This window comes from Pseudorca crassidens, chromosome 2 (genome assembly GCF_039906515.1).
Source record: "Pseudorca crassidens isolate mPseCra1 chromosome 2, mPseCra1.hap1, whole genome shotgun sequence".
In the NCBI taxonomy this organism is placed as follows: domain Eukaryota; kingdom Metazoa; phylum Chordata; class Mammalia; order Artiodactyla; family Delphinidae; genus Pseudorca; species Pseudorca crassidens.
Genome location: NC_090297.1, coordinates 81913193 through 81927452, shown reverse-complemented (window position 1 = coordinate 81927452; position 14260 = coordinate 81913193). Strand labels below are relative to the sequence as shown.

General features: G+C 35.9%; 1 protein-coding gene across 3 annotated transcripts in view; it reads right to left on the bottom strand.

Moving 5' to 3' along the window:
* FNBP1L (formin binding protein 1 like) overlaps window positions 1-14260 on the bottom strand; it is a 120565-nt gene that overhangs the window by 43339 nt on the left and 62966 nt on the right. For all 3 annotated transcript variants that reach the window (XM_067726951.1, XM_067726952.1, XM_067726953.1), the window contains exon 2: window positions 8870-8985. In XM_067726951.1, the coding sequence (XP_067583052.1) occupies window positions 8870-8985 (116 nt within the window). The remainder of the gene's footprint in view (window positions 1-8869; window positions 8986-14260) is intronic.

The following is a 14260-nucleotide window of genomic DNA, read 5'->3' as shown; positions in this document are numbered from 1 at the left end:
AAAATCAAATTAATAAAAGATATCAATAAATAAATCAATAAATATCTCTTCTCAATAAATTTACCATTAAACAAAGTAGCTCACTGGGGTTTCCAACACTTACAGACACAAATCTTTCCTTATAGTAGAAAACTGAATGTAAAAGATATCCACATACAAAAGAATGAAGCTGTACCCCTACCTTACAACCATATAAAAACATTAACTCAAAATGGGTCAAAGATCTAAACGTAAGAGCTAAAACTATAAAACTCTTAGAAGAAAACATAGGAAAAAGTTTTACAACATTGGATTTGGCAATGATTTCTTGGATGTGACACCAAAAGCACAGACAACAAATGAAAAAATAGATAAACCAAACATCAAAATTTAAAACTTTGTGCATCAAAGGTCATGATCAACAGAGTGAAAAGGCAACTGTGGAATGGCAGAAAGGATCTGCAAGTCATATATCGGATAAGAGGTTACAATCCAGACTGTATAGAGAACACCTAAAACGCAATAATAAAAAAACAAACAATCCAATTTAAAAAATCGGCAAAGAATTTGAATAGCATTTCTCCAAAGGTATACAAACGGCCAGCCAAGCATATGAAAAAATACTCAGTGTCACTAATCATTAGGGAAGTGCAAATCAGAGCCACAATGAGATTTCTTACACCCATCAGAATGGCTACTGTCAAGAAAAAAGAAACAAAGAAAACACCCAAAAACTATTAAGCGTTGGCAAGGATGTGGAGAAATTAGAACCCTTGTGCATTGCTGGTAGGGATGCAAAATAGATCAGCCACTGCAGAAAATAGTATGGTAGTCCTCAAAAAAATTAAACATAGAATTACCATAAGATCTAGCAATTCCTCTTGTAGGTATATAGCCAAAGAACTGAAAGCAGGGACTCAGATATTTGGACACCATGTTCATAAAATCATTACTCACAATATGGAAAAGGTGGAAGAACCCCAAATGTTCATCAACAGATGAATGGATAAACAAAGTGTGGTATTATCTGTACAATGGAATAATATTCAACCTTAAAAAGGAAGGAAATTCTGATACATTTCCCAACATGGATAAACCCTTACAACATTATGTTAAGTAAAATAAACCAGTCAAAAAAAAAAATACTGTATGATTTCACTTATGCAGTACCTAGAGTAGTCAATTTCACAGACACAGAAAGTATTAATAGAATTGCCAGAGCCTAGAGGAAGGGGAAAATGCAGAGTTGTTTGATAGGCAGAGTTTCAGTTGTTCAAGATGAGTAAGTTCTAGGAATTGGTCACAGAGCAGTACGAATATACTTAATATACATATTTATATTTCAGCTTGAGATAGAGCTGAAATACACACTTAAAAATGATTAAGAGAGTAAATTTCACGATAGGTACATTTTACCACAATTTTAAAAAATTGAATGTAAAAAAGTGATTACTACAAGTAGTATTAGACAAATTCTGAATACTGTATTTGTTTTTTTAAGGGACATGCTTCATTCTCATTATACCTCTACTGGTGGTAAATGGCGAAATAGACCGATAACAAGAAGAAATAAGAGGACTTAAGTATTTATGCCTGAAAGACCTAGAAGAAAAACCAAACAAGCTTCAATGGATGTGAAGGTAAACAAAGTATTTCATTTCTTAAAAATGCCAGTTCCTAATTTTGCTTGATCTTTAGCCTGTCAAGGATACACAGTATCTAAAATGTGAAGGGGACTATGCATTTATGGTATCAGCTTCATAGTCTATACCCAAAGAATATATTCAACAATTCATTGCTATTTAGGATGTGATAGGCATAATAATGTGATCTCTAATCAACCTGCAAATCTTCCAGAAGAATATTTTCAGGCATGTTCAAGACAGAAAAGAGGAAAATTATTTTATTGCTCAATTTAGACTGAGGAAGGAGCAGATTGGCACAGACTTAAGTATTATACTTTTCGGAGAAATTTTGTTCTGCAAGTTGATAACTTCTGTTTTCCTTCTAAATATTAGATTCTTAAAGCAGAACTATGTAACACAGTCCTAGCTTCAAGTCAGCAGCTTAATCTATCTGATTTGTCTATATTTTAAACCTAGAGGATGATGAAATAAACATTTTGTCACATTTCAGACACTCCTATACAATTCAAATGGCTAAACAAATAACTCAGAAATAAAACTATTAAAGGCATTATGAAAGAGCTAAGAGATTAAGTGATCTATATAGCCAACATCATTGACAACCTTCTTATTTCTTTATAGTTGTTTAAACAAGATCTTTAAATCCTTTTCACTGGAAAGCTCACTATCAAAATGTTTACCATAACTGGGTTGAACTTATTTTCTTTCTTAAGAGCTTTATGTTTTACTTGTTAGGTTCTGCTTCATTTTTTAAGGAAACAGTTTAATATAAAAATCAGGAATAGGCTTCATGATTCTTGTTAAGGTGATGAGCTTGAATTTCTTGACTAGTAAAGCAGTAGAGTTCATTGATTGAATCATTCCTCAAAAGTTTACTGCTGTCTGCTGACTACAGGGCAAGTACTCTACAGGTCTTAGAAATAGGACAACAAAGATCAACAAACTCTTGTGAAGATTAAATGAGATCGCATCCTACATAAACTGAAAATAACAAACAACCCTATTGCTGCAAATGTAGGTTAGTAGTCTGGTGGATAATTAAGTTGAGGGTTGGGGGCATCTTTTAGGTATAACAGAATGAACTGAGATAACATTAGAGCTCCATGGCACACAAAAAGTACAAGGATAGGAGCAGAAAAAATGCCAATGATCGAAAAACAAACAGCTAGAAAACTGAAAACAAAAATAAATTTTTTAAAAATATAAAAAAACAAATGAAAAACAAAAATACCAAACAGCTAAAATATTGTAACGATAAGTATATGAAGTCCAAATCAAACATATCAAGAAAATATAGTTATATTACATTAAAAAAAGGTTCTCCAATTGTCATGCTATTTCCTCTCCTCTGATAAACCACCAAAAGAAAATAGCTAATAGAGTTAAGGAGAATATTACAGGCAAAGAAGCAGAGAGAACTAACATTATGCTATCCCTAGCTCCAATTTATAATAGGTTATAGGAATAATAAAAGTAAAAAGCATTTATCTTAAATTCTCATAATTAAATTTTTAAACTTCCTTAATGACAAGTACATTTTCTTAAAAGGAAGGACTTCTAAAATGTTAACCTTTTATTTTAACCTGTTCTTATCTTTATGGAAAAAGATACAACTAGCCCTAAATTTATGAAGTACATAATTTAATTTATATTTAATTGAATTTCTATAATTTAATTGTTTATAATTAATTGTTACATTATAAACAGATGTGTTAGTTGGAAAGAGTATGTTATGTAGTTTTTAGATAATTTATTATTGTCCCTAGTAAAATACCTTAGAAACCCAAAGATGTCTCAATGGCACTAGGTACTGGTGATAGAAAAATATCCTCTTCAATGAGAATTAGTCATTCTCCCTATGCTGAGAGGCAGCACCAAGTACTCAGACTCTGCAGCCAGATTTGAGCCAGCTAGCTCTTTCTTCACCTCTCTGTAACTCAGTTTCTTAATGTATAAAGTAATACCAACATCTCATTGGGATTTTATGAAAATGAAATAAATTATAAGATGTGTAAAAGCACTGAGAATAGTGCTGGCACATTAAATGCTATGTTAAGTGTTAAGTAAATACCAAAAAGTGCTTGTTCTGTGCCAGAGACTATTCTAGAAGTTAGGAATAAGCACTGCACAGAACAAACAAGAATCTTTTTCCTTTGTGGAGTTTATCTTTTATTAGGGAGACTATTTTCTAGAATTAAGAGGCAAAAACTATTTAGCCAGTAAGTCATCTGCATACAGGCACCTAGATATGTACCAGGCAGGCTCAGGAACTCCCAGAGACTGACAAGAATGAAAGAGTTCCCACAAGATCCATTCTATGAAGAAAATTAATATAGGGAATAGTTGCTCCTGCTTGTATCCAGATGCCAGTCTTAGGGTTTACTACATTAAGCAGTTTGATCAAAAACTCAGGGAAGACCAAAGAGTCACAAGTTAAACAATGGCCAACCAAAGAATAAAAGTAATCTCTACTTTCCACAAGTCAGTACGAAGATGAGCTCCCTAGGTTCTTCGGAGACTAAACAGTGGGATAGGAATAGAAAATTCTGATAAAGAGACATGAGAAAATAAAGACTAAATAGAAAATAAAAACTGGTTTTATTTGCATTATTCTATATCTAAGCCTATTCTAAATATTTGGGACAGCTCTTAGTAGAGCAATCTCTTCACATTGATGTATATGACATAAACTCTAGTATGGATAGAAAGCAGTACACGGTCAAAGGTTCACCATATAGTTAGAGATCCTAATTTCTAAACTAAAGTGAAACACAGGTCATTCAATTATTTATGCATTCAACTTACATTCACTCAGCTCTAGAGGTACCAGCTATGTTGCCAGGGTTGGCAAGGTACAGAAATAAAAATAAGATCCAAGAAATTTGGAGAGATTTCTGTTCTGGTTAAGGTAAGAGTAAGTTTTAGGCTTCCCATTGTCCAATCTATTTCTCTCCCAGTACCACGCTGTCACGATTGAGCCAAAAAGGAATGATCTGGGGTGGAAGTAGGGGAATATAATTTCATGCAGCAATCTCTATGATAGAATTTAATGCTGTAATTATTTTTACTAGAAAAAAATGATACATACTATTATCTATATAGAGCTTCTTTTTTCACTTAAGAAAATTTAGTCAATCTCTGTCATACAAATACAATATTATAAATTTATCAGAAGAATGACTGATTTCAGTTTTTTATGTCCACAAACAAAAAACATTCTACCAAGTGATTCAAAGTCCCACTTATTATCCATGGATAATGGATAATGGACATGGACCATTAGTCCCACTTATTATCCATGGATAATGGACATGGTTCAATTGTTTTTTGTTTTTTATACAGCAGGTTCTTATTAGTTATCCATTTTATACATATTAGTGTATACATGTCAATGCCAATCTCCCAATTCAACACACCACCAGCACCACCCCCTGCCACTTTCCCCCCTTGGTGTCCATACGTTTGTTCTCTACATCTGTGTCTCTATTTCTGCCCTGCAAACCGGTTCATCTGTACCATTTTTCTAGGTTCCACATATATGCATTTATATACGGTATTTGTTTTTCTCCTTCTGACTTACTTCACTCTGTATGAGTCTCTAGATCCAGCCATGTCTCTACAAATGACCCAATTTCGTTCCTTTTTATGGCTGAGTAATATTCCATTATACACACACACACACACACACACACACACACACACACACACACCTTCTTTATCCATTCATCTGTCAATGGGCTCAACTGTTTATGACTATGTCTCCAAACATGATTAGATGCTTTATTTTTTTTTATTCCTGTCCTCAAACCACTACCAAAAATGAAGCAATACCAAACTAAAATAAAATTAAACCAAAGCCATCAAAACAGAAGACAGAGAATAAACTAGGAGTGCCAAAATTATACTGCAAATTAAATTTATGCAAATAAAAAATATATATTTACAAAAAATATATTGCAAAATTTAATCCTGCAATATATTTGAAATGTAAATGTTTAATATAGTTGAATATAGTTGTTTTTCAGGAGACAAAAGAGCTGCCTCACTATGAAAAGAAACTGTCCTCTGCAGTAGCAAAAACAGGAGGGAGTCAACCAAAAGAATTTTTCCCATTAAAGAAGAAATAAACAAGGTACACTTCTTCCCTTTGGACAAAACAGATACTATAAAGAGTAGCTGATAATCCAGTCATTTACTAAGCATTCATCCAAAGCAGCAAATCTCAATGTAGAGAAAGGGAAGGGAGTAGATGGTTTTCAAGTTACACAAGCCTCCTACCAACTTTTCCTTATTGGAATTCCTCAACACCTTCCAATAATCCTGCTCTTGCTGAGAATCACTGCAAGTGAGAGCCACTGTTAGGATGAACATGTACTAAATTTCTTTAGTCTGCTGGGACAGAAAAAAGATGCACATCACTTAACCTGAGCGTCTGTACATGACAAAACCTACTTTCTCACTATAAAATTATATTTTCATATCATGGAATTGTGGGTTCTAGCCACTCCTGCTTCAAAGAAGTGGTGTTAAAATCTCTTTTTGCAAGTTAAGTGAAAATTATAACCGTTATTATCAGTCACAAAACAGAAAGGCAAACAAGTGTGCCATTTGATTACAGTCCTGTTACTCCGGTAAAACCTTGGCCATCCTGAAACTCTTGAGGCCCAAGTTATTTTGGACAATTAAACATTGCAGAATGCTGACGGTTTACCTTATAAATTACCAATTTTTATTCTATAATTTGTGATAGGATTCTTTTGAAATATACCATCTTCTTTGCTTAAGATTACACAATTGTTGAAAAGACTTCAATAATTAAAAAATACAAGTAAAAAGTGTAAGTTCCTTCCCTTCTCATCACCCCACTCTCATTCCTCAGAGGTAACCAGTGTAAAACAATTTGGGGTGTACCCTTTTAGACCTCTTCAGAATACATACAAATTTTACACATAGCTATATACTCAAGCTCAAGTAAGCAAGGAGGTCTTGTTGTACATTCAGTTCTGCAACTTGCTTTCTACACTGACAGACTGAGTAGCCTTTTAAATATGCTGCTACACCTGACTTTTTCAAATTGCATATTCCACAGTATTTTTCATCATTGCCTTACTGACAGGTACCTTTAGTCTGGAAACAATTTTTTCATCTGTTGTTTGCAATCTTTTAATCTTTTCTTTATTATTTGGCACTTCACACTGCCATAACATCACTGTACTGTCTGTAGCATTTTCTTTCTTCACTTCTATTGGAATACTTAGAACCCAGAAAACTTTAATGTGCTAGAGTTGAGATCAAATTATAAAGTAAATGAGGGAAATTTTTCATTGTTTACACATGAATACTTTTTTTTATTGTTATTTTAACTTTTCAGAGGTCCTTAACGCTTCCAGATTCCTGAACGGTAAAGTTCCCAAGTCAAAACTTTCGGACAAGTAAAATATCATCACAATTATTATTAATATAGTAGGTTCCCTGTTTATATTTTCATACAGAAATTCCTTGGTTTAAAAAAAACATAGGAAGCAAACGGATCATGAAATTAGCATGATGCTACTATTTCAATAGATGTCATATTAGTAGTATGTATATCATTATAAACATAAGTAACCTATTCATCATACTAGTCTATTTCATCCCTACACCCAGTCAGCTCCTTGCATAAACTGCTATAAATGGTGGACATATGTGGTTTATCACTCAAATATCCCCCTTCCTTCTGTGATCCACTACCTTAAATTTCTTTTGGGCACCTATCCCTCCCCCAACCATTAGCTAGAAATCAATCTAATATTCTCATTTCGGTGAATTGTTCAGGATAAGCATATAATCTAACCAGGGCCAGCAAGACAAAAGGAGACTTTTGCTGGGATTTCTGGAGAAAAGAAGTTGATACACACTTGTACTCTGCTCTCCTTCCATCTTCTTCCTCTCCCTTTCACTTTCTTCTTTCCCCCTTTCCTTCCCTCTCTTCTCCCCCAAATGCACAAAAGAGAAGACCATCATTCTTCCCCAGGATGTGGGGGTATGAAGATACGAAATCTAGAGCTATGGGGGTAAAAAGGATGGTACTGAATGAAATCTGAGGATAAAAGCAACAAGGGGAAGCAGAGCCAAGAAATGGCGCCTAGACACATTTGACCCATTAGTCAAAATATGTCTACAGACTTTTCACTCATGTGTGCCTTGTGGGTTGTATTTTTCTGTCACTATGCAATATAAAGAATCCTAACCCCTACAGCTAGAACCTTATATTGTTGTCTAGTCTTCAAGCTTCAAACACCATTTTTATTGAATACGTTGCAGCAAAACTACTTGTCAGGTTGTGGTCTAACGACGATTTTCTGCTTAAACAAAATCTTAAGACAAATTCCATTTGAGATTAAAATTTTCCCTTTAAAACTTTTATCTCCTAACACATATTCCAAAATCACTTTCATCAGTAATATCTATCTATCTATCTCTTTATTTATGGCCGCGTTGGGTCTTCATTGCTGTGCGTGGATTTTTCTCTAGTTGCGGAGAGCGGGGGCTACTCTTCGTTGTGGTTCACGGGCTTCTCATTGCGGTGGCTTCTTTTGTTGCAGAGCACAGGCTCTAGGTACATAGGCATCAGCAGTTGTGGCTCGCGAGCGCTAGAGCACAGGCTCATCAGCAGTTGTGGCTCGCGAGCTCTAGAGCACAGGCTCAGTAGTTTTGGTGCACGGGCTTAGTTGCTCCACAGCATGTGGGATCTTCCCGGACCAGGGATCGAACCAGTGTTCCCTGCACTGGCAGGCGGATTCTTAACCACTGTGCCACCAGGAAGTCCCTATATATCTAGTTTTTGACAGAAACTCAGCTCATCACACTCACTTTCTAAGTGTTCGAAACTCTAAAGAAATGAGAAACTGGAGAACTCTTCAACGTTTTGCAAAGATTACTAAAGCAAAAGGTTACAGGGGAATAAAACTGTAAAGCACAGAATACCCAGGTATTTCTTTTTCCTGGAATATTGCTTCCTGATTTTATGACTTTAAGTATCTTTCTGGAATGAAAGCTACTCATGATCTAGCTAGCCAATATTCCTTCTGATACTAGGCAATGATTTAATTAAATTAGTCATTAAAACAAACCAGTTAGCTAATTCAATCTAACTCTGATGACAAACACAGAATTTAACCTCTGGTATATCACATTTATCTAACATCCAACTATTTAAACATGTAATTTCATTTCTGAGAACTGAAAAAAAAAATGTAACTTACCTCAATTGTTTTGCATAGTTCTGTTCAATTTCTATCCTCTCTTTAACAAATTTGGCATATCTTTCCAAGAAGTCAATTCCCCATTGTGTATGCTTGTCTAAGCTGTCGAACTGATCCTAGAAAAGGAAGGTAAAATCACACTGAAAAGTCTAAAATTTTATTCACAAATATCTTAACCAGCTTCTGTCCAGGCGATGAGGTATGAAAAGAGAAACTTAGGCTCTTCTGCTGGTCCCCACCAACCCCATCCTTTAAGGCCTAGACAGAAATAGGTTCTTCAGCATAAATCATGCTATTTTTATGCCTGAGTATCTTTACACATGTGGTTCCCCCTGGCTGCAACACTCTCCACAGATCATCTCCTTTCAATTAACTCTTTATTCCTCCTTTGAGATTCTGTTCAGGCATTATGTCCTACAGAAAATGGCCCTAAAAATCTCAGACTGGGCTAAGTGGTCTTTCTCTAACTCCCCAAGGTTCCCTATAAATTACTGTCTGTTCACTTGCAATACTATATTGAGAGCAGAAGCCATGTATTATTCTACTCTGAACTCCTAAGGCACAAGCACTATGCCTGGCACCACAGCAGGCTCTCAGTGAAGAATAATTTGAACAGAATCAAATAAACTTGGGTTCAAATTCTGGGCTCTGCATGTTTACCATATATTTTGACCTTGGGCAAGTTACCAAGGCTCTTTATACTCTTTCCATCTTAAAATGGGAGTCCCATCACATACCTCAGTAGGATTATACTGATGTCATAAAGTGTTATACAGTGCAGTAAACATGATACTAACACATAAAAATCACTGTCCTGAAAGGCTCTTTGCCTTCAAAAGATATCCCCTTCTACCTGAAAAACCATCATTTCCTATTCTTCAAGAATAATCTCCATATTGGCTAATAACTTGGTGCTCTCTACATCTCCCATATCAAAAATCTGTAATTCTGGCAAAATATTCAGATATCATCCCTTTCTATATCTCTAGTTGTTTTATCTTTCCAAATCATCCATGGTTTAATCACATGTGCTATTTACAAATGAATCATCTCAAAATCTTTGCCTTTTATCTCTTTCCCTACCTTAAATCATTATAAAATTCTACCCATAAAGGTAAAGTCTATCTAAACAGAGATAGAATTCATCTAGCTATCATAGTTTGGTATTACTACTCTAATTCTATTCTTTCATGCATCTTTTTCATTATTATTTGGCTACCAAAGTAGATTTGAAAACAGCAAGAGAATGCACTGCTCAGTAAACTTAATTGGTGTATTAGTAATATTTCCCATTATAAACTGGAATTCTATTTCAAATTGAAAAACTCTCAACAACAACAACAAAACATTCCAGAAAAAGAATAGTCTAAAGCTGAAACAATCATCCTTCAGTTTCCAAAATGCTTCAAAGGCTTCTTCCCATCATCCTCTTCATCAAATTTTATATTAAACTTCCTTTATCTTCTAGATGAAATCTCCAAAAATTTTTATTATATACCCTAATCAGTAAAAATTCTGAACAAATACCCCTATATGTATATTTATCTATAAATTATATATATACTATTCTATTGTTATTATGAAATCCACAAAAATAGAAATTTTAAAAAGAAATGAAAATGAAATAAACATTTTAAATAGCTTTTTGAAACTTATTTAACAAACAAACAAAAGCCCTGGGGCCATAACTTTTTAAAATATTAACAATTTTAGTGAGAGCAATGAATTCAGCATGCTTCATTACTTCTAAAATCTTGGTTTAATACTTAATGGCAAAGCAATCTGAAAGCCTTGGTTCTAAACTGGAACATTTAGATTTAGTGGTTGTCACAGCTGGGGAAACAAATGACACCTCACAAAGATATAAGATTAAAAGGTCTAAATGGAAAAAGTCCACTGTTGACTATACCTTCCAATTCCTTTTTATGCAAAAATTTGGCTTAATCAGAAAACACTGCATCTTTATATTTTTAACAATAATTTCAGTGAAGTTTTAAACTCTGCTGAAACTGACTGTAATATGATTTTATGTGTCAATTTGGCTGGGCCACACTGCCCAGATATTTGGTCAAATATTATCAGATGTTTCTGTGAAGGTGTTTTGGAATGAGATAATATTTAAATTGCTTAATTTGGAATATGTAAAGCACATTACCCTTCATAATGTGGGTGGGCCTCATTCAATCAGTTAAAGGACTTACTAGAACAAAAACTGACCTACCTCCTTCAAGAAAAATGCTGCCAGTAGGCTGCCAACAGACTGTCTTTGGGCTAGAACTGCAACTCTTCCCTGGGCCTACCTTGCAGAGTTTGGACTTGTCAAGCCTCCAAAATCATGTGACCCAATTACTTATAAATCAATTTCTCTCTCTCTCTCTCTCACACACACACACACACACACACACACACACACACACACACACAATCCTTGGTTCACACTGACTTTAAAACAAGCAATAAATTTCTTTTAATGTTTTAAGTGTGCAGATACAGTAGTTGCAGGTGACATCATTTTTAGCAACAAAATTCTACAATGATGAATGCATTTCCAAACATTCATCATCAAAATTCTTTTTCCATAGCTCAAGTTTCTTTGGAAAAGTAACTATACATTCACTACTAAAGTTTCCCTTTTATCTTGAAAAACCAGATTTTCTCAAAAGTACCTGCTAGGAAAGCATATTACTAACAGCCACTTATTAAACATCAACAAATTAGAAACAACAGGAGATGAACAGCAAACCTGTGTGAAACAAAGTTTTTCAATAGTCCCTCACCATTTCATTTGGAAATACTGTAAAAAGCCTACTATATTTCAAAGGTATTATTTTTATAAAATTAACCATAATAAAAATATGCTGTAATATTCTGTGGACTTCTCACTTTAATTTCCTTTGCTTACCTATAAATGATGAAGTGAATAAATTGCAACCATATCCCAATTTCCTTTTTAAAGGAAATTATTAATGCACTGCTTTATCAGTGGTTATTACATGGTTTTTTCATAAAACACTGTTCAAGTCACTTCCTTTTGAGAATAAATCTTCAACACATCTTTCCTTTAGTGGTTCACAAAAACAGTACTTCAAAATATAATTCATTATCAAAACAGAATCTAGCAAACGTTGTAAGCTGAGATATTAGAAATATGTGTACTATAATAAACTGTATAGCAAATTTTCAGCATATAATTTTTCCTAAAATATATTTCTTTACTCAACAAACAGTATTTGTTGAGATCATTAGTTAGTCACCATGTTGTTTTACACATATCACCATTTTTACCACAAAAGGAAAAGTAAGGACATTTTTAATAGCATGCTTTTTTTTTTTTTCCCACACCACGATGTTGCGGGATCTTAGTTCCCCGACCAGGCACTGAACCTGGGCCCTGGGAGTGAAAGTGCAGAGTCCTAATCACTGGACACAAGGGAATTCCCAGCATGCTGTCTTTTACCATTAACTCTGAAATTTCAAGAGGATTCCAGTCAGTCAGGTTTACTGCAGCATTATTCATAATAAGCAAAAGTTGGAAACCACATGTCCATCAACAGATGAATGGATAAACAAAATGTAGTGTATACGTACAATGGAATATTACTCAGCCTTAAAAGGATATTCTGACACATACTACAAAATGGATGAATCTTGAAGATATTATGCTAAGTGAAATAATCTAGACACAAAAGGACAACTACTGAATGACCTCATTTATGTGAAGTACCTAAAGCAGTCAAATGCATATAGACAGAAAGTAGAAGGTGGTTGGTTCCCAGGGGCTAAGGGCAGGGAAGAATGGGGAGTTACTGTTTAATGGGTAGTTTCCATTTGGGAAGATGAAAAAAGTTCTGGAAACGGATGGTGGTGATGACTGCACAACACTGGGAGTATACTTAAAGCCAACAAACTGTACGCTTGAAACGGTAAACGTAATGTTACCTATATTTTACTACAATGAAAAATATTTGTCAATAAATTCAAGGAAATTTAGTACAGTCTTCATTGGTTATCACATGATTTTAAGCATCACTTTTAAAAAAAGAGCAGAGGTCAGGGTGGCCAAGGTGCCAGAGTAGGAAGGCCCTGAGCTCACCTCCTCCCAAGGGCACACCAAAATTACAACTATTTACAGAGCAACTATTGATGAAAAAGACCAAAAGACTAGCAGAAAAGATCTACCACTAAAGATATAAAGAAGGAGCCATAATGAGACAAGTAGGAGGAGCAGAGATGCAGTACAGTCAAGACCCATAGCCCCAAGTGGACCCACTTGGATATATAGGAGAATAATTACAACTGCAAAAGTTCTGGCCAAGGAGCCCCACATTGGGATCCCCAGCCCAGGTGTCCTGCACCAGAAATACAAGCATCCAGAACGTTTGGCTTTGAAGGCCAGTGGGGCTTACTTTCAGAGAACCAGAGAGCTGAGGGAAATAGAGAAACATCCACTCTTAAAGGATGCACACAAAATCTCACACATTCCGGGACCCAAGGCAGAAGCAGTAATTTGAAAGGAGCCCAGGTCAGAACCTACTGTTAATGTTGGAGAGACTCCTAGAGGGGTAGGAGGCAACTGGAGCTCACCCTAGGGACATAGACAATGGCAGAAGCAATTTAGGGGAGCTCGTTCTACCATGAAGACATTGGTGCTGGCAAGTGACATTTTGAATCCTCCCTCTAGCTTATTAGCAGGGACCTGACCCTGCCCAACACCCTCTCAGCACCAGTACTGGGATGCTTCAAGCCAAGCAGCCAGCCAGGCAGGGATACAGTCCCACCTAACAGCAGGCTGACACCAGCCCCGAGAAACCTTAGATCCAGCCCCAAACACAAGCAGGCCAGCACCAACTTTGCAACACTTCAGACCCTGCAGCCAGCCATGTCAGGAACAGTCCCCACACACCAGCAGGCAGACAATAGATCTGGAACCCCAGCCCCACAACCACCCACGTGAGAACCTAGCTCCACCCACCAGTGGGCCAACACTAGCCCTGGGACCACCCAGGGCTCTGCGGCCAGAAGCCTCATTATCCAGCTCCACCCACCAGTGGTTGGCAGTCTCTGCACAAGGCAGGGCCTGGCAACCAACCAGACCAAAGGCAAACCATGCCTACCAGACCACCCAGAGTCGTCAGCCCACCAAAACAGAGGGACCCACACAGCCCATATAGTGTTTACCACTGGAGCATACAGCTCTGGTGACCAGAGGAAAGTGTGCTGCTGGGATGCACTGAATGTATCCTACAAAAGGCCACATCTCCAAGGTTAGGAAGTGTAACCAACTTACCAAACACACAGAAATAGAAACAGTAAGTTAGTCAAAATGAGGCAAGAGAGGAGTATTTTCCAAATGAAAGAATGAGATAAAACCCCAGAATAAGAACTAATTGA